General features: G+C 45.0%; 1 protein-coding gene across 3 annotated transcripts in view; it reads left to right on the top strand.

Annotated features, from left to right (window-relative positions):
- Positions 1 to 21,096, top strand: part of smpdl3a (sphingomyelin phosphodiesterase acid like 3A) — an 83,942-nt gene that overhangs the window by 34,484 nt on the left and 28,362 nt on the right. For all 3 annotated transcript variants that reach the window (XM_085997277.1, XM_085997276.1, XM_085997279.1), the window contains exons 5-6: positions 764 to 942; positions 5,134 to 5,314. In XM_085997277.1, coding sequence (XP_085853403.1) covers positions 764 to 942; positions 5,134 to 5,314 — 360 coding nt within the window. The remainder of the gene's footprint in view (positions 1 to 763; positions 943 to 5,133; positions 5,315 to 21,096) is intronic.

Raw genomic sequence — 21,096 nt, 5'->3', positions numbered from 1 at the left:
TACAGTATAGAATCAAAACCCAGTCATGTTGAATTCAGTAAGCCCCCTTATGCTCGTTACAACTTAGAATCAAACTGCTTATAACATACCAACTGATTTCCATTCAGTGCAACACAAACACCACAATTCATTAAATCATATCGGACAAAATTGTGCTTCTTAGAACATCATTTTTTGTTAACTGGGTAGAATTTTTTAAATGCATGAAGACCCTTTTCAGAATTGATCTTACAGAAATAGTAACATTTCTGGACCAAAGTCAAAAATGTTTTTTTTAAAGTTTACTCCAGGTTCGCTGTCGGTAGAGAAATGTATCTTTTATCCCCATAGTTCCCCTCTGTAGTGTTTTCTGTCTTAACAAATACTTCAATTCTACCACTTTAATGGCAAACAGATATAAAACACCTTAGCAGAAGGTTATTGGCTTGACTTCTAGAAATGTGGTAGAAGGCGAGGAGGAATACTTCACAATGAATTGTATCTGTGTGTAATCTTTCTTCCAATTCCTCCAGTTTGTTTCCTAATGAACAATAATTGCCCATTCTGAATTGATTTAATCAAAATCACAATAATGGTATTCATGCTACCCGACCATTATTTTTGTTGTTGTTTTATGTTCAAAGTCAAGCTATAAAGAGGTTTCTGGATTCTTTCTATTAAAAATAATGCTTCATCTGTCAATTGATTTAGTTTTGGAAGTTTTTACTAAATCCTTTTGTTACATAAACTGCACCTTCCTGAGTTTGCTTTCTATTTGCTATAGGTGGGTTCTACACCCAGGTCTTTAATTGTCGTGTTACCCAGCAGACCCTCCGGATAATCAGCCTAAACACAAACTTGTACTACAGTCCCAATAAAGTGACTGAGAGAATCCCAGACCCTGCAGGGCAGTTTGTGTGGCTTGAATATACATTGAAGGAAGCTCAACAAAACAAAGAGAAGGTAAAATCTATGTAATAATCTTCAAAAGAGATAGGCGTTTAAAATAGTTGAAGCAGATTTTATATTGAGGGCAAAGGATCCATATAATCTGACAATTCTCTTGTGATTTCATTACTGTTTTAATATAATTAAAAATGTTAAATTTCTTTGTAAATTAATTCACTACAAGTATTTTGACAGCTTAGCTCAGTTGGTGGCACTCTCGCTTCTCAGAAGTTTGTGGGTTCAAACTCCATTATAAATTTGAGCATATAGTCTACCATTGACATTTCATTGCTGTACTGAGGAAGTGCTGCTTTGTTGGAGGCGCTGCCTTTCAGATGAGACTTTAACAGAGACGCCCTGTCTGCTTCTGAGATGAATGTGAATGATCCTGTATCATAAGAACAGTATCTACTCTTCAAAAAGCTACCCATTAGTTGTACTGTACTTTGGGATCTTCTGAGGTCATGATAAGGTACTACACAAATGCAAGTTTTTGACTATTTTAGCATGTTAAGAGTTACAAATTCAGCTTGTAACACTATTTTTTCATTTGCATGTATCCATGTACCATCAGTTTGGTGGGAAAATCAAGCCAGTATTACTTTTGCTAAGAAACTTTTTCAGCTCGGGAGCCCACATGATCTCTGCTATTGTGTCTATAAGACCATGGCCTTCGTGCATGAGCTTCTGTTCTTTTCTCTCGCTTTGGGAATGAGTCACAACACAAGACGTTCCACAGCATAAGAGAAATAAACTTTCCAAAAACACTGCATTCCTATATTTTGTTTTGTAAATTTCCACAATTCACGTTTTTGGAGGTTTCTCTAATTTTATTAATTTTTTATTGAATAAATAGTATAATGCCTTTTTTGAATGACAGTCATGGAATGTTGAAGTTTGCAACATTTGCCGAGTGTTTGAAAGAATGAAATTCAGGGATACTTTACTGGCTAAAGTGGGCAACACTTTCCCTGAAAGTATAAAGGCAGACAAAAACAATAATATAATAATCCTTGCAGAGGAACAAATCTTATCAAAAGTAGCTTGAAGAGGACTTGGCATCAGATCCAAGTTCTGGCACCTATTTAATGAAATACATGTATCTTTACATGCCCTGAAAAAAGGTGCTTTAGGGGAGGAGTTTGACGTTGCAGAGTGGGCTAACATATTTGCAACTGATGCTGTGACATAGAATCTTTTATCACTCTGGGAAGTGATAGTGATCATTGCCACTGAATGAAAACTGAGCTGTTGGAAATAATAGCATGTTCTTTTTCACCGTCTTCTACAAGAAATGGTTACTGCATTAAATTTGCAGACCGTTTGCAACCTTGGTGTCATATTTGAGCTTACGACCACACATTCGCGCCATCACTAAGGCTGCCTATTTCCATCTCCGTAACATCGCCTGACCCCACCCCTGCCTCAGCTCATCTGCTGCTGAAACCCTCATCCATGCCTTTGTTACCTCCAGACCTGACTATTCCAATGCACTCCTGGCTGGCTACCCATCTTCCACCCTCCATAACCTAAGCTCATCCAAAACTCTGCTGCCCGTATCCTAACTCGCACCAAGTCCCGTTCACCCATCTCGCTGACCTACATTGGTTCTTGGTTAAGCAATGCCTCAATTTTAAAATTCTCATCCTTGTTTTCAAATCCTTCCGTGGCCTTGCCCCTCCCTATCTCTGTAACCTCCTCCAGCCCTTCAATCTTCTGAGATATCTGTGCTCCTTCAATTCTGGCCTCTTGCGCATCTGCAATTTTAATCGCTCCACCGTTGGCGGCTGTGCCTTCAGCTGCCGAGGCCCTAACCTCTATAATTCCCTCCCTAAACCTCTCCACCTCTCTTTCCTCATTTAAGACGCTCCTTAAAACTTACCTCTTTGACCAAGCTTTTGGTCATCTGCGTGAATATCCTCTTATATGACAAGGTGTCAAATTTTGTTTGATAACTCTCCTGTGAAGCGCTTTGCGACATTTTACTATGTTAAAGGCGCTATATAAATGCAAGTTGTTTATGCTGTTGCCAAGTTTTCTTAAATGCTGGCATTGGTAGCAAAGTCTGAAGCTGAATGAGGAGAATAGTTTATCAGGAATAGGAACCACAGATTTAGATTGAGGGGTAATTTTCCAACTTCGCACCGCCGGTGAAGAACTGTACTGCTGAGAGTACATATTGAAACATCAGTGCTTCACTCAATTTCTGATATGTGTTAACTGGCAGGCGATGTTGCCTACTGTCAGTGCTAAAATCAGAACGTTAACTTTAAAAACTGACTTTGTATTTCTACCTGCTTAGACAATCAAATCCTGTATCAACTTTGGTACCTGGATTTTCTGATGGCAGCCACCTGCCATTGTGGTGTAAATTAGGTGACTGAACTGGGAGAATAGGCTGAAGTCACTCCCACCCACTTTGTGTGCCATTGGACAGGACCAGCAGTGGTAAAAGTGCCCATCTCAAACTGGTGGGCACTTCAGTTAAATATTCATTTGGATGTATGTCCATCTTGCATGCCACTTCCCCCCACACCTTCCCATTCTGGCATGCAGTTTTTACAACCTAAATCATGTCCATTTCCATGGGTGTCCAGAATTACTGGAACAATATACTGGAGGGTAGGGAGAGGACACTAATATAAAGGCAAGTTTTTGTTTTAGCCATTTCTTAACCCTTTTTTTCATTTCCTTTATCTATATTTTGCCCTGAGCACCATGCACCATTATTGGCACTGATGGGTTTCCCAATAGGACACCTCTGTCGTTTTTAGTTATTTACGCTGTTTCTCCAGGGTTCCTTGAACATTGGGAAAACCCGTGCATAAATTCCACGCAATTCTAAATTAAAATTAAATAACCAGATTAGCTAATGAAAACCACTGCTGATTTAACATTTTGTATTAATAGAATATTGGACTCCATTTATGCAGTGGGTTCAAATTTATATTGCAGTTTTTCAAAAAAAACATACAAAACAAATGCAGATAGAACCAGAACAATTTTGGCTTCTCTTGGTTGTGGCTGGGTGGAGGGTATTGCTTTATTTTATAATTACTGTAAAATCCATCCCATCGATCGCTAAGACTGTTTACTTCCACCTCACAACTTTGCCCACCTCCACCACTAGGTGACCCCTGTTGTTGATAAAGTCATTATCCATCCTTTTATTGCCCTAGATGCACAGTGTTCAGTGCCATTCACAACTCCTCAGATAATGAAGCAGTCTATGCCTGAATGCAACAAGACCTGCAGGACGTTCAGGCTTGGGCTGATAAGTGACAGGTAACATTCGTGCCACGCAAGTGCCAGGCAATGACTATCTCCAATAAGCGAGAGTCTAACCACCACCCCATGACATTCAACGGCGTTACCATCGCCGAATCCCCCACCATCAACATCCTGGGGGTCACCATTGACCAGAAACTTAACTGGACCAGCCACTGTGGCAACAAGAGCAGGTCAGAGGCTAGGCATTCTGCGGCGAGTGTCTCGCCTCCGGACTCCCCAAAGCCTTTCCACCATCTACACGGCACAAGTAAGGAGTGTGATGGAATACTCTCCACTTACTTGGATGAGTGCAGCTCTAACAGCACTCAAGAAGCTCGACACCATCCAGGACAAAGCAGCCCACTTGATTGGCACCCGATCCACCACCTTAAACATTCACTCCCTCCACCACCGGCGTACCGTGGCTGCAGTGTGTACCATCTACAAGATGCACTGCAGCCACTCGCCAAGGCTTCTTCAGCAGCACCTCCCAAACCCCCAACCTCTTCCACCTAGAAAGACAAGGGCAGCAGGCGCATGGGAACACCACCACCTCCAATTTCCCCTCCAAGTCACACACCATCCTGACTTGGAAGTTTATTGCTGTTCCTTCATTGTCACTGGGTCAAAATCCTGGAACTCCCTCCCTAACAGTACTGTGGGCGTACCTTCACCACCACCTGAAGGGCAATTAGGGATGGGCAATAAATGCTGGCCTTGCCAGCGATGCCCACATCCCATGAACGAATACTAAAAAAAACAAAATTCTCTAAAGATCCACCTCTTCAATGCTTTGGCTAGAAGTGCTTTCTATGTATTGGAAGGTAAGCAGGATGGTTTAATGAGGAGGGTTAAATAAAGAAATTGTGCCAAATGGGATCTGATTTCTGACACATTAGTCTATTACCATAAAGTAATGAATGTACTTTCTCCCAGGTTTATCTCATAGCACATGTTCCTCCAGGCTATTTGCCAGATTCAATGAGCACCACTGCAGTCAGGGAGAAGGACAATGAGAGGCTGGTGCAAATTCTTCGCAAATACAGTGATATCATTGTTGGACAGTTTTTTGGCCACACTCACAAGGACAGCATAATGGTACTTCTGGATGATCAAGGTAATGCATTCCTTTTTTACCCCCCTCATTTTGCTGCCAATTTTCTCCCCAATCTCCTTTACCTCCTCCTCTTTCCCCCTAAGGAAAACATCAATTCCTTGCTGGAATATAGTTCTACGGGTGCTGCTGATCCTCTTATCTTTTACAAGTGCTTATTCTTTATGTATAAGCCCAGAAAATGGACTTCAGCTGGCTATTCTACTGTGGGGAGCAATAAAGCTGAGTCCAGACATGTTAAACGTGGCATCTGCAAATATGCACTTATATCAAGGGTTTCTGAAAATAGAGATCAAGACAGGGCAGAACTGTGCATGTTTAACTTGGGATGTTCAGGCTCATTTCAGTTTCCCATCTGAGATCAGCTAACATAAGACCAAGATTTGGGACATTCTTGCTCTGAATAGAATTCAATGATTCTATTCTATGAATGGCTTAGCTATTCTCTGCGTTAGGAATTGAGACATGGTAGATAATTTCATTCTTCTTGAAATAAGCTATGTACTTTTGCATTCTTCTTTAAAGGAGCTAGCTATATGCTGTTAGAAAGTCACTTTTTAAATTCATTGTGCACTTTTGTTTCTCCATGAGGGTATTGCTTTATTTTATAATTAAAATCCATCCTATCGATCGCTAAGACTGTTTACTTCCACCTCACAACTTTGCCCACCTCCACCACTAGGTGACCCCTGTTGTTGATAAAGTCATTATCCATCCTTTTATCACCCTAGATGATTTTTTCCCTATTGACTTCCTTCCCAGTCTCCTATACACCTTCCTCTATAACTTCCAACTCATTCAAAACTTAGGTGTCCAAGTCCTGCTCACCCATCATCCCTGTCCTCACTGAACTACTAGTTCCATGTTCTCCATGCATTAAATTTAAAATCCTAATCCTCATCTTCAAATCCCTCCATGACCTGCTTCCACCTTCGCAGCCCACAACTTTCACCTCCCACACCCTTTGGTCCTTTGACTCTGATCTTTCCTTTGCCTTCCATTAGTGGCAGAGCAGCCACCTTAGTCCCCCTCTTGGTGGCTCTCCTGAACAGCATTCTTTTGGTCATCCCTACTAGCTAACTCTCCATTTTTGGTGTCCATTCCTTTTTTTTATTTTCCCTCTTATAAGGTGCATTTGGAAACCTTTCTAAACTAAAGGTGTTATTTAAGTTTATTTTGTTGTTTTTACTATAATCATTAGCAAATCAATCTGGTGATATAGCAAATCTCGCCTCCTGTCTACAGGTCCATTGCAGTGACAGAAGAATACATCCACCATCTTATCTCAATGCATCATATAGTGCCTGGAATATTGAAATAAGATGCAGATGGGTGCGATTGTGCAGTTGCAATCTGATTGCCTCACCCATGGTGTGCAGAGGTAGTTGTACCTGCAAATTGGACTATTGATTTGCTAAGTACAAGGAAACCTTAACTTTTCTCCAATGTTTTTCAACTTTGATGGCATCTTTCACCATGGGCCATGATTGTTCACTTTTTTAAATGAAGAAATCTAATTGAGCAGGTATAATCAAGAACCTGTTCTGGGATTCTTACAATTTGTAATATTTCCTAATGCATTCAAAGTAGAATGCACATGAAGAATGTGCCCGTGGTAATGTGCTCAGAAGATGAGGGGTGAAAATTAGCTGGAGTCACTGGAAAGGAAAATTGGGCCAGGTGTATAACGAGCAACTGACCTAATATTGTCCACCAAAGTTCATAGTTCTGGTGCACATTTTGTGTATTTTCTGCATTGTTGGTCAATAAACCAATGAAAAGAGAACAGAATTGGGAAGGGTTCAAAGAAGGATAACAGAGATCATCCTGTATCTTAAATTAGTGAGCAAGCAGGAAATGTTGAAGGAATTACATTCTGTATTACGTAGTTACTGAACTCAAAAAGCAAAAAAGAAACTATTTTCAAATTTATGAATATTATTTTTTGGGGGGTACTTTTCCAACTTTGTACTTCTAGGAGGAAGCCTTGCAGTTGCCAGCACATGTCCAAAATCCATGCACGCACTAGGTGTTATTTTCCAACCATTTAAACTAACAACTGGAAAGCCAGCATGCACTCAAATTTCCAAAATGTCCAGTGGGAAAGGATCCCTGCCAGAAGCACTGAGTCAGAAAATAACCCCTTTTATGTCTGCTGCATGAACAGAATTAATATTGGGATGGGCCTGTAGAAAGTAAACCATATGTGTTGCATCTGACATTTGTATGAACTAAGCTTTGCCCATACCTTCTCTACAGTAATTTGAAAGTTGTAAAAAAAAATGGGTATAGGAGTGGGCTATGGAAATGTTTGGCTGTATTAGTCTCTATGAACTGATAAAGGATGGGATAAAGACAGTAGAGAGAAAGGATCTTAGCTCCGAAAATCAAGAAGTAGAATCAGTTTGGGTGGAGCTAAGCAACAGCAAGGGGCAGAAAACATTGGTGGGAGTTGTTTGTAGGCCTCCAAACAGTAGTTGTAATGTAGGGCAGAGTATAAATCAGGAAATGAGAGGCACATGTAACGAGGGTAATACAGTAATCATAGGGAACTTTAATCTACATAAAGACTGGGCAAACCAAATTTGCAGGAATAGTGTGGAGGACGAATTCATGGAATGTGTACAAGATCGTTTTCTAGATCAATATGTTGAACCAACTAGGGAACAGTATTTTAGATCTAGTATTGTGCAATGAGAAAGGGTTAATTAATAACCTTGCAGTAAAGGGGCCTTTAGGGAAGAGTGACCATAATATGATAGAATTTAAATTAAGTTCAAAAGTGACTTAGTTAAATCCGAAACTAGGGTCTTAAATCTAAACAAAGCAAACTACGTAGGTATGAGGGGCGAGTTGGCTATGGTAGATTGCAAAACTACATTAAAAGGTATGACGGTAGAAAAGCAATGGCTAACATTTAAAGAATAGTTGGGGCTTGTAATAAGGGAACAGCTATAATCATGGGGGATTTTAACTTTCATATTGACTGGACTAATTAAATTGGGCATGGCAGCCTTGAGGAAGAGTTCATAGAGTGTATTAGGGACGGGTTCCTTGAGCAGTATGTAACTGAACCAACCAGGGGGCAGGCAATCTTAGATCTGGTCCTGTGTAATGAGACAGGATTAATAAAAAATGTCCTAGTAAAGGATCCCCTTGGAATGAGTGACCATAATATGGTTGAATTCCAAATTCAGTTTGAGGATGAGAGAGTTGGATCTCAAACCAGCGTACTGAGCTTAAATAAAGGAGACTATGAAGGTATGAGAGTAGAATTGACTAAAGTGGACTGGGAAAACAGATTAAAGTGTAAGACGGTACAAGAGCAGTGGTCTACATTCAAGGAGATATTTCACATCTTTCAAGATAAATATATTCCACTGAGGAAAAAGGGGAATAAAAGAAAAGACAGCCATCCGTGGCTTAGTAAAGTAATAAAGGATAGTATCCGACTGAAAACAAGGGCATATAAAGTAGCCAAATCTAGTGGGAGGATAGAAGATTGGGAAGCATTTAAAAGCCAGCAAACAATAACTAAAAGATTAATTAAGAAAGGGAAGATAGATTATGAAAGTAAACTAGCAAAAAATATAAAAACAGATAGCAAGAGTTTCTACAGCTATATAAAAAGAAAAAGGGTGGCTAAAGTGAACGTTGGTCCCTTAGAGGATGGGACCGGGAAACTAGTGGTGGGGAACATGGAGATGGCAAAGACGCTGAACAAATATTTTGTATCAGTCTTTACAGTAGAGGACACTAAAAATATCCCAACACTGGACAAACAGGCAGCAATGGGGGGGGGGAGGAGCTAAACACGATTAAAATCACTAAGGAGATGGTACTCAGTAAAATAATGGGACTTAAGGCGGATAAATCCCCCGGACCTGATGGCCTACATCCTAGGGTCTTGAAAGAAGTGGCGGTAGGGATTGTGGATGCATTGGTAATTATTTTCCAGAACTCCCTGGACTCAGGAAAGGTCCCGGCAGATTGGAAAACTGCTAATGTAACACCCTTATTGAAGAAGGGAAGTAGACAAAAAGCTGGAAACTATAGACTAGTTAGCCTAACATCTGTGGTTGGCAAAATGTTGGAGTCCATTATTAAGGAAACAGTAACAGAGCATTTGGATAAACATAATTTAATAGGACAGAGTCAGCATGGTTTTATGAAGGGGAAGTCATGTTTGACAAATTTGCTCGAATTCTTTGAGGATGTAACATACAGGGTGGATAAAGGGGAACCAGTGGATGTAGTGTATTTGGACTTCCAAAAGGCATTTGACAAGGTTCCACACAAAAGATTACTGATCAAGATAAGAAATCACGGGATGGGTGGAAGATTGGCTATCTAACAGAAAACAAAGAGTTGGGATAAATGGTTCATTCTCGGGCTGGCAATCAGTAACTAGTGGTGTCCCACAGGGATCAGTGCTGGGACCCCAACTCTTTACAATCTATATTAACGATTTGGAGGAAGGGACCGAGTGCAACATATCCAAGTTTGCCGACGATACAAAGATGGGAGGGAAAGCAGTGAGTGAGGAGGACATAAAAAACCTGCAAAAGGACATAGACAGGCTAAGTGAGTGGGCAGAGATTTGGCAGATGCAATATAATGTTGGAAAGTGTGAGGTTATGCACTTTGGCAGAAAAAATCAAAGAACAAGTTATTATCTAAATGGAGAGAAACTGCAAAGTGCTACAGTACAAAGGGATCTGGGTCGTCCTGGTGCATGAAACACAAAAAGTTAGTATGCAGGTGCAGCAGGTGATCAGGAAGGCCAATGGAATCTTGGCTTTTATTGCAAGGGGGATGGAGTATAAAAACAGGGAAGTCTTGCTGCAGTTATACAGGGTATTGGTGAGGCCACACCTGGAATACTGCGTGCAGTTTTGGTTTCCATATTTAAGAAAAGATATACTTGCACTCGAGGCGGTTCAGAGAAGGTTCACTTGGTTGATTCCGGAGATGAGGGGGTTGACGTATGAGGAAAGGTTGAGTAGGTTGGGACTCTACTCATTGGAGTTCAGAAGAATGAGAGGTGATCTTATCGAAACATATAAGATTGTGAGGGGGCTTGATCGGGTGGATGCGGTGAGGATGTTTCCACTGATGGGTGAGACTAGAACTAGGGGGCATAATCTAAGAATAAGGGTGTGGTAAACCACTGTTATACCTGCCTGCATGTGTGTGTGTACTCCACTAGGTACAGGTCTGTACATGCCTCGGCTGACTCCTGCCACTATTCCAGGTATATAAGTGACTGCCTCTCAGTCCCTTGGTATTCTGGATGGGTCGACCACTCGAGGCAAGACCTTCATTCTCTAGTTAATAAAAGCCTGATTGTTACTCGCTTAACCTCAGTCTTTTGAGTAATTGATGGCGCATCAATTTTATTAACTAGATTTTTTATAATGGAGAAGATCCTCACACCAGCATGCCTGGACCTGGACAGTCGGGAAGCGGACGCTTCCACCAAGTTTGCTCACTGGCTCATGTGCTTCGAGACATTCCTGACTGCCTCCACTGCGGTCGTAACGGATGCGGACAAACTGTCTGTCCTGATCTCCAAGGTGAACCACCGAGTGTACTCAGTCATCCGGGACGCGACCTCGTACACAGCCGCCCTCCAGCTCCTCAAGACCCAGTACGCGCGCCCTGTGAACGAAGTGTACGCCAGGCACCTCCTGGGGAGTCGCAAGCAACAACCTGGGGAATCGACTGAGGAATACCTCCAAGCACTGTCCGTGCTTGGCCGGGCCTGTGGGTGTAAGGCGGTAACGCCCGCTAAGTACACGGAGGAACTGATCCGGGACGCCTTCGTAGCGGGCCACAGGTCCAACTACACCCGACAGCGACTGCTGGAGCAGAGCGACCTCACCCTCAACAAAGCCTCCGAAATCGCACTAACGCTGGACGCAGCCTACCGGGGCATGGATGCCTACTCCTCTGCACCGTGGACGCCGCGGGGAACGACAACCTGGGACACGGTAGGACAGCCCCATAGCACCGTACCACCCCAGCCACATCCCAACAACGGCCCAACTACCGCAACAGTGTCCCAAGGCCAGACAGCAGTATCCCAAGGCCAGAAATGTTACTTCTGTGGCCAGGCCAAACACCCCAGAGCGCGCTGCCCGGCGAAGAATGCGACCTGCTCGGGCTGCGGGAAAAAGGGACACTACGCCAGCGTCTGCAGGGCGAAGGCAACCCCGAACGCCAGCAGCGCCGCGTGTGGGCCGTGCGAGCCGCCATCTTGGGCCCCCAACAGCGCCGCGTGTGGGCCGTGCGGGCCGCCATCTTGGGCCTCCCCAGCCATGTGCGAACCACCGCAACAGCAGCCATCTTGGACGACTCCAGCCACATGGGGATCATGGACGCCGCCATCTTGGACACCAGCCGGGACGCAGCAGGCCGCCAAATCCCCCCCATCTGATACCCGCAGCGACACGCCGACCCCTACGCTGGCCTCTGTTACGCTGGACCAAACGAGACCGCACCAACTAGCTCGGTCCAAAATGGACGTTAAGGTAAACGGCCATGCAATAAACTGCCTTTTCGACTCCGGGAGCACAGAGAGCTTCATCCACCCCGACACGGTGCGGCGTTGCTCTCTCCCAGTCCTGCCTGCGCACCAGCGGATTTCTATGGCCTCCGAGTCCCAGTCAGCAGACATTGGCGGCTACTGCGTGGTGACACTAGTAGTAGACGGGACTGTGTTCAATAATTTTAAACTCCTGGTCCTGCCCCAACTGTGCGCTGCCGTTCTACTGGGGTTGGATTTCCAGTGCCACCTGTTACGATGGCGTACGGTGGCCCCCTCCCCCCACTCTCAGTCCGCAGCCAGCAGCTTCCAAATTGCCCGCCGCGCACCAGATGCAACCTCTCCACACTCAGAGTCCCCCCCCGCCCCCACCCCCACTATTTGCTAACCTCACCCCCGACTGTAAGCCCATCGCCACAAAGAGCAGGCGATACAGTGCCGGGGACAGGGTTTTCATCAAAACCGAAGTGGAGCGGCTCCTGAAGGAGGGGATTATCGAGGGCAGCTCCAGCCCCTGGCGAGCCCAGGTTGTGGTCGTTAAGACCGGCGAGAAACAACGCCTGGTCATCGACTACAGCCAAACAATTAACCGCTACACCCTGCTGGACGCCTACCCACTCCCCCGCATAGCTGACATGGTCAACCAGATCGCGCAGTACCGCGTCTTTTCGACCATTGACCTGAAATCAGTGCATCACCAGCTCCCCATCTGCCCTGAAGACCGCCAGTATACGGCCTTTGAGGCAAACGGCCGCCTCTATCACTTCCTTAGGGTTCCCTTCGGCGTTACCAACGGGGTCTCCGTCTTCCAAAGGGAGATGGACCGGATGGTCGATCAAAACGCGCTGCAGGCCACTTTCCCTTACCTGGACAATGTGACCATCTGCGGCCATGACTTGCAGGACCATGACGCAAACCTCGAGAAATTCCTCCGCACCGCCCAACTCCTGAACCTGACATATAACAAGGAGAAGTGCATATTCCGCACAGACCGCCTCGCTATCCTTGGCTGTGTTGTGGAACACGGGGTCATCGGTCCCGACCCGGACCGGATGCGTCCCCTTATGGAACTCCCACTGCCCCACTGCCTAAAAGCTCTGAAGAGGTGCCTAGGATTTTTTTCCTACTACGCCCAGTGGATCCCCTACTATGCAGACAAAGCCCGTCCGCTGATCAAGTCCACCTCTTTTCCCCTGATGGCAGAGGCCCGCTTGGCCTTCCACCGTATCAAGGAGGACATTGCCAAAGCCACCATGCACGCAGTGGACGAATCCATCCCCTTCCAGGTGGAAAGCGATGCGTCCGACTTCGCTCTGGCCGTCACCCTTAATCAGGCGGGGAGACCTGTGGCCTTCTTCTCACGAACCCTCCAGGGCCCGGAGACCAGACACTCCGCGGTCGAGAAGGAGGCCCAGGCCATTGTGGAGGCTGTGCGCCATTGGAGGCACTACCTGGCCGGAAAACGATTTACCCTGCTCACTGACCAGCGTTCAGTTGCTTTTATGTTCAACAACAAGCAGAGGGGCAAAATCAAAAATGACAAGATCTTGAGGTGGAGAATCGAACTTTCCACCTACAATTACGAGATCTTGTACCGGCCCGGGAAGCTCAATGAACCCCCGGATGCTCTATCGCGTGGCACCTGCGCCAGCGCGCAGATCGATAGGCTGAGGGCCCTCCACAATGACCTCTGCCACCCGGGGGTCACCAGGTTCTTCCACTTCATCAAGGCCCGCAACCTGCCTTACTCCATCGAGGAGGTCAGGACCATGACCAGGAACTGCCAAGTCTGCGCTGAGTGCAAACCGCACTTTTATAGACCAGACAGAGCCCACCTGATAAAAGCCACTCGCCCTTTCGAACGCCTGAGCGTCGATTTTAAAGGGCCTCTCCCCTCCCCTGACTGCAATGTGTACTTCCTCAACATCATTGACGAGTACTCCCGTTTCCCGTTCGCTATCCCCTGCCCGAACATGACCAGTGCCACGGTCATTAAATGTCTGAACAACCTCTTCACCCTGTTCGGTTTCCCCAGCTATATCCATAGCGACCGGGGCTCATCGTTTATGAGTGACGAACTCCGCCAGTACCTGCTCGCTAGGGGTATAGCCACAAGCAGGACCACCAGTTACAACCCCCGGGGGAACGGACAGGTAGAAAGAGAGAATGCGACAGTTTGGAAGGCCGCCCTACTAGCCTTAAAGTCTAGGGGCCTTCCGACCTCCCGCTGGCAGGAGGTGCTCCCCGATGCGCTCCACTCGATTCGGTCACTGCTCTGCACTGCCACCAATGCCACCCCTCCCGAGAAAATGTTTGTCTTCCCAAGGAAGTCCACATCGGGGACATCGTTACCACCATGGCTGACGTCCCCAGGGCCGGTACTACTGAGAAGACACATGAGGACCCATAAAATGGACCCCCTGGTCGAGTGGGTCGACCTCCTCCACGCCAACCCCCAGTACGCTTACATTGCGTACCCGGACGGGCGGGAGGACACAGTCTCCATACGAGACCTCGCACCCTCGGGGGCCGCAGAAACCCACTACCCATTACCACCCCCCCCCCATGACCCGATATCCAACCCCAGCAGCCGGCACGCCTGGGCCCGTCACCCACGAGGACTACACTCCAGTGCACCAGCCTACATGGGATGCGATGCCAGAAGCTCCACCCCCCCTGCCGTCGCCACGTCGATCACAGCGACAGACAAGACCTCCGGAGAGACTCCAATACACGAACTTCTAAATACACTTCACCCCGCCGGACTCATTTTAAACAAGGGGTGAATGTGGTAAACCACTGTTATACCTGCCTGCATGTGTGTGTACTCCACTAGGTACAGGTCTGTACATGCCTCGGCTGACTCCTCCCACTATTCCAGGTATATAAGTGACTGCCTCTCAGTCCCTTGGTATTCTGGACGGGTCGACCACTCGAGGCAAGACCTTCATTCTCTAGTTAATAAAAGCCTGATTGCTACTCGCTTAACCTCAGTCTTTTGAGTAATTGATGGCGCATCAAAGGGGCTGCCCTTTCAAAACCGAGATGAGGCGAAACTTCTTCACTCAGAGGGTAGTAAATCTATGGAATTTGCTACCCCAGAGAGCTGCGGAAGCTGCAACATTAAATAAATTTAAAATGGAGATAGACAGTTTCCTAGCAGATAAGGGAATTAGGGGTTACGGGGAGAGGGCAGGGAAGTGGACGTGAGTCTAGATTCGGATCAGCCATGATCCTATTGAATGGCGGAGCAGGCCGAGGGGCCGTATGGCCTACTCCTGCTCCTACTTCTTATGTTCTTAATGAATGTATAATTTATAACAAATAAACATTCCTTTAAGGCACAAAACCCTCACCGGAAAAGTGGTCCAATCATGGCTATCGAGAAGTTAAAGATAGTATTAGATCAAAGGAAGAGGCTTATAATGTTGCCAAAAAGAGTAGTAAGCTTGAGGATTGGGAGAATTTTAGAATTCAGCAAAGGAGGACCAAGCAATTGATAAAGAAAGGGAAAATAGGATATGAGAGTAAACTAGCAAGAGACATAAAAACAGACTGTAAAATCTTCTATAGGTATGTAAAAAGGAAAATATTAGTGAAAGTAAATGTGGGTCCCTTACAGGCTAAGACAGGAGAAATTATAATGGGGAATAAGGAAATGGCAGAGAAATTAAACAAATGCTTTGGGGGTGATTTTGCCAAAGGGAAGCTTTTGGAGGCGGGACTCCCACTTGTCGGGTTTCAGTCCAGCCTCCAACAACTTCTGGCCAACACACGCTATTTTCCTTTGATTGACCTTGTTAAGCCCGCCCAGTGGGCTTAGCAGGCCAATTAAAGGAAAGCCGGTTGTAGAGAACGTCAACGTAATACTTTTGATCTGTCAAAATTTTTTGACAGCTGAATTGTCACAGAGCTGTCAAACAGTGACATTCTCTGTAGTTTGATGAGGTCTTGAATTCAAGACCTCATCAAACTTCTTTCTTTTACAGAAATGAGATGGTTGTTGCATCTGAGAATGCATACACACCGACTGAAGCCTGCAGGAAGAAACAAAGGTAAGTACACTTTTATAACACTTTGCACTTACTTCCGATACTCACCTCTCCATTCTTGCACCCATCACTTACCTTCACAGCACACTTTTGCATCCCCACAGACCCACTACTCGCCTCGTTGAACTGGCGGGTTTCGGAGCCTTCGGGAAGCAATACTTGTGAGGGCAAAAAGGGGATAATCCTATTTTCTGCCTGTTAACTACCTGTCAACAGGCAATTAATAGGCTTTAATCCCTCCCCGCCTCCAAGGAGATGAGACCCAGCATGGGATGGCTACTCGCCTCCTGGCAAGATGGCATGGAGGCGGGTTGGGGGCAGGTTGGGCACCCGCCCCCAAATTCTGCCATTTTCCTGGCATTCCTGCCTCCCCAGGGCTGGCAAAATCTCCCCCTTTGTATCTGTCTTCACGGAAGAAGTCGCAAGAACTTCCCAGAAATAGTGGAGAACCAAGGGTCTAGCGAGAATGAGGAACTGAAAGAAATTAGTATTAGTAAAAAAAATAGTACTGGAGAAATTAATGGGACTGAAAGCCGATAAATCCCCTGGACCTGATGCCCTACATCCTAGGGTTTTGAAAGAGTTGGCTATAGAGATAGTGGAATGGATTGGTTGTCATCTTCCAAAATTCCACTGATTCTAGAACGGTTCCCGCAGATTGGAAGGTACAAATGTAACCCCACTATTTAAGAAAGGAGGGAGAGAGAAAACGGGGAACTACAGACCAGTTAGCCTGACATCAGCAGAAGGGCAAATGCTAGAACCTATTATTAAGAATGTGATAACAGGGCATTTAGAAAATAATAATAGGATTGGGCAGGGTTAACACAGATTTATAAAAGGGAAATCATGTTTGACGAATCTGTTAGAGTTTTTTTGCAATTGTAACTAGCAGAATAGATAAAGGGGAACCAGTGGATGTGGTATATTTGGATTTTCAGAAGGCATTCGATAAGGTGTCACGCAAGAGGTTATTAAACAAAATTAGGGCTCATGTGATTGGGGATAATATACTAGCATGGATTGAGTATTGGTTAACAGACAGAAAATAGAGAGTAGGAATAAACGGGTCATTTTCAGGTTGGCAGGCTGTAACTAGTGGGGTACCACAAGGATCAGTGCTTGGGCCTCAGCTATTCATAATCTATATCAATGATTTCGATGAGGGGACCAAATATAATATATCCAAGTTTGCTGATGATACAAAGCTAGGTGGGACTGTAAGTTGTGAGGAGGATGCAAAGAGGCTTCAAGGGGATATAGACAGGCTAAGTGAGTGGGCAACAACATGGCAAATGGAATATAATGTGGAGCTATCCACTTAGGTAGGAAAAATAGAAAAGCAGAGTATTTTTTAAATGGTGAGAGATTGGGAAGTGTTGGTGTTCAGAGGGACCTGGGTGTCCTTGTACACGAATCACTGAAAGTTATCATGCAGGTCTAGCAAGCAATTAAGAAAGCAAATGGTATGTTGGCCTTTATTAGAAGACGATTTGAGTATAAGAGTAAAGACGTCTTACTGCAATTATATAGGGCCCTGGTGAGACCACACCTGGAGTATTGTGAGCAGTTTTGGTCTCCTTACCTAAGGAAGGATATACTTGCCATAGAGGGAGTGCAACGAAGGTTCACCAGACTGATTCATAGAAACATAGAAGATAGGAGCAGGAGTAGGCCATTTGGCCCCTCGAGCCTGCTCCGCCATTCAATGCGATCATGGCTGATCATCCAAATTCAGTACCCTGTCCCTGCTTTCTCCCCATATCCCTTGATCCCTTTAGCCTTAAGAAATATATCCAACTCCTTCTTGAATATATTTAATGAATTGGCCTCTACTGCCTTCTGTGGTAGAGAATTCCACAGGTTCACCACTTTCTGGGTGAAGAAATTCCTCCTTATCTCTGTCCTAAATGGCTTACTCCTTATCCTTAGACTGTGACCCCTGGTTCTGGACTCCCCGACCATCGGGAACATCCTTCCTGCATCTAGTCTGTCTAGTCCTGTTAGAATTTTATAAGTTTCAATGAGATCCCTTCTCATTCTGCTAAACTCCAGCGAGTACAAGCCCAATCGACCCAATCTCTCCTCATACGTCATTCCTGCCTTCCCAGGTATCAGCCTGGTGAATCTTCGCTGCACTCCTTCCATGGCAAGAACATCCTTCCTCAGATAAGGCGACCAAAACTGCACACAATACTCAAGATGTGGTCTCACCAAGGCCCTGTAAAACTGCAGCAAGACATCCTTGTTCCTGTACTCAAACCCTCTCGCTGCGAAGGCCAACATACCATTTGCTTTCTTAACCGCCTACTGCACCTGCATGCTTACCTTCAGCAACTGGTGCACAAGGACACCCAGGCCTCGTTGCACTTCCCCTTCTCCCAATCTATTGCCATTCAGATAATCTGCCGCCTTGTTTTTGACACCAAAGTGGATAACCTCACATTTATCCACGTTATATTGCATCTGCCATGCTTCTGCCCAATCACCCAACCTGTCCAAATCATACTGGAGTTTCTCAGCATCCTCCTCACAGCACACACGCTCACCCAGCTTTGTGTCGTCTGCAAACTTGGAGATATTACATCTAGTTCCCTCGTCCAGATCATTAATATATATTGTGAATAGCTGGGGTCCAAGGACCGATCCCTGCGGTACCCCACTAGTCACTGCCTGCCACTCTGAAAACGAGCCGTTTATTCCAACTCTTTGCTTTCTGTTTGCCAACCAGTTCTCTATCCAAGTCAATACCTTGCCCCCAATCCCATGTGCCTTAACTTTACATGCTAATCTCTTATGTGGGACCTTATCGAAAGCCTTCTGAAAGTCCAAATACACCACATCCACTGGTTCTCCCTTATCTATTTTACCAGTTACATTCCTGGGATGGGGGATTGTCCTATGAGGAGAGATTGAGCAGGCTAGGCATATATTCTCTGGAGTTTAGAAGAATGAGAGGTGATCTTATTGAAACATACAAAATTCTTACAGGGCTTGACAGGGTAGATGCAGGGAGGATGTTTCCCCTGGCTGGGGAGTCTAGAACCAGGGGTCACAGTCTCAGAATAAGGGGTCGGCCATTTAGGACTGAGATGACGAGAAATTTCTTTATTCAGAGTGTGGTGAATCTTTGGAATTCTCTTCCCCAGAGGGCTGGGGAGGCTCAGTCGTTGAGTATATTCAAAACAGAGATCGATAGATTTTTGGATGTTAAGGGAATCAAGGGATATGGGGAAAGTGCGGGAAGGTGGCGATGAGGTAGAAGATCAGCCATGATCTTATTGAAGCAGGCTCGAAGGGCCGAATGGCCTACTCCTCCTATTTCTTCTGTTATGCACATCTGTCTATAGGATCCAATATACCCAGGTGCAGGAACAGAAAAATCTGCCCCGTAGCATTTTTCTTATCCACTGTAGATAGATAGTTAATACCAGTTGCAAAGTTAATAGTGTCATCAAGCAGCTCCAAACAGCAGCATAGCCTTGATCTAGACATGGGCACAAGCGCTGAATGCCAGAAGTGAGAGTAGCTTCTCTTCAGGACAGTAAAAGTGTGTAGATTCCTAGTGGAAGGAAATGCTAAGAGAAGTAACATGTTTCAGTTTTGAAATTCTGGGAAAGAATGAGTCACTGTTAAAGATTACCCCGAGTCTTGATTTCAAAACACTGAGGATGTTAGGAAGAGCATATAAAGTGGTATATTTGTAGCTTGAGAGGAACGCAAACAGAAAGTTTAGAAAAACCCTGCTTTATTGGCATAGATATAATCGTGACGACAGAAGTTGAGATGGGGGAAAAGAGATTGGTGACTTGAGGTGAAAGAGGAATCACCAGTTAGATGAATAACCTTTTTTTGTTTGTTGTCTGGGTGTAGTATTCATGTGTTGGAAGGTGTAGGGCATCACAGATAATTGAGCTGTTGAGGTGAAAAGAAGTGTTTAGCAGAAAAGAAGAAGCTTCTTCGAGGCAGTTCTAGCAATGGAGAAGATATGGAAATTTCACTTGAAAGACAAACTTGCATTAATATAGCATCTTTCATGTCCTCCGATGTCCCAAAGCACTTCACAGCCAATAAATTACATATATAGTGTAGTCACTGTTATTTTTGTAGACCAATACAGCAGCCAGTTTGTTCACAGCAAGGTCCCACAAACAGTTATCAGATGAATTACCGGTTTATCTGTTTTGGAGGTGTTAGTTGTGGGATGGATGTAGTATACTGGGAAAACACCCTGACCTCTTCTAAAATGATGTCCACCTGAATAGGCAGATGGGGTCTTGTTTTAACATCTCAGCCGAAAGATGGCACTTCCAACAATGCAGGTTTCTCTCAGTACTGCACTGACATGTCAGCCTAGGTTATATGTTTAGATCCTGTGCTGGGGCTAAAGCTCACAACTTTGATTCTATGGTAAGAGTTCTACCTCTGAGCCAAACTGTTAATGATACTGACACATGTGTTGACAACAGAAGAGATAGGTTAAGAATGTTGATTTAATTAATAGTTGTAAATGTTCCGGGTTATGAATGTTGTGATTTTCTCTCTTGTATTGTAATCTATTTTTATTAGATTAAACATGCATTGATTTAGATTTTTTTTTAAATGCTAATGATAAATTACCTATGGAATATATTTTAGAAGTATGTGTTACTGTAGAGTCATAGAGTCATAGAGTTTTACAGCACAGAAAGAGGCCCTTCGGCCCATCGTGTCTGCGCCGCCCATCCATCCCTGTCCAGTCTAATCCCATTTTCCAGCATTTGGTCCATAGCCTTGTATGCAATGGCATTTCAAGTGCTCATCCAAATGCTTCTTGAATGTTGTGAGGGTTCCTGCCTCCACCACCCTTTCAGGCATTGAGTTCCACATTCCAACCACCCTCTGGGTGAAAAAGTTCCTCCTCAAATCCCCTCTAAATCTCCTGCCCCTTACCCTGAATCTATGCCCCCTTGTTATTGACCCCCCCACTAAGGGGAAAAGTTCCTCTTTATCTACCCTATCTATGCCCCTCATTATTTTGTACACCTCAATCAGGTCCCCCCTCAGCCTTCTCTGCTCCAAGGAAAACAACTCCAGCCTGTCCAGCCTCTCTTCATAGCTGAGGCGCTCCATCCCAGGTAACATCCTGGTGAATCTTCTCTGCACCCTCTCCAAAGCAATCACATCCTTCCTATAGTGAGGCGACC

This window comes from Somniosus microcephalus, chromosome 9 (genome assembly GCF_052327205.1).
Source record: "Somniosus microcephalus isolate GS21.2 chromosome 9, FLI_Smic_1.0, whole genome shotgun sequence".
Classification (NCBI taxonomy): Eukaryota; Metazoa; Chordata; class Chondrichthyes; order Squaliformes; family Somniosidae; genus Somniosus; species Somniosus microcephalus.
Note: the sequence above shows the minus strand (reverse complement) of the source record. Positions and strands in the feature narration are given on the sequence as shown.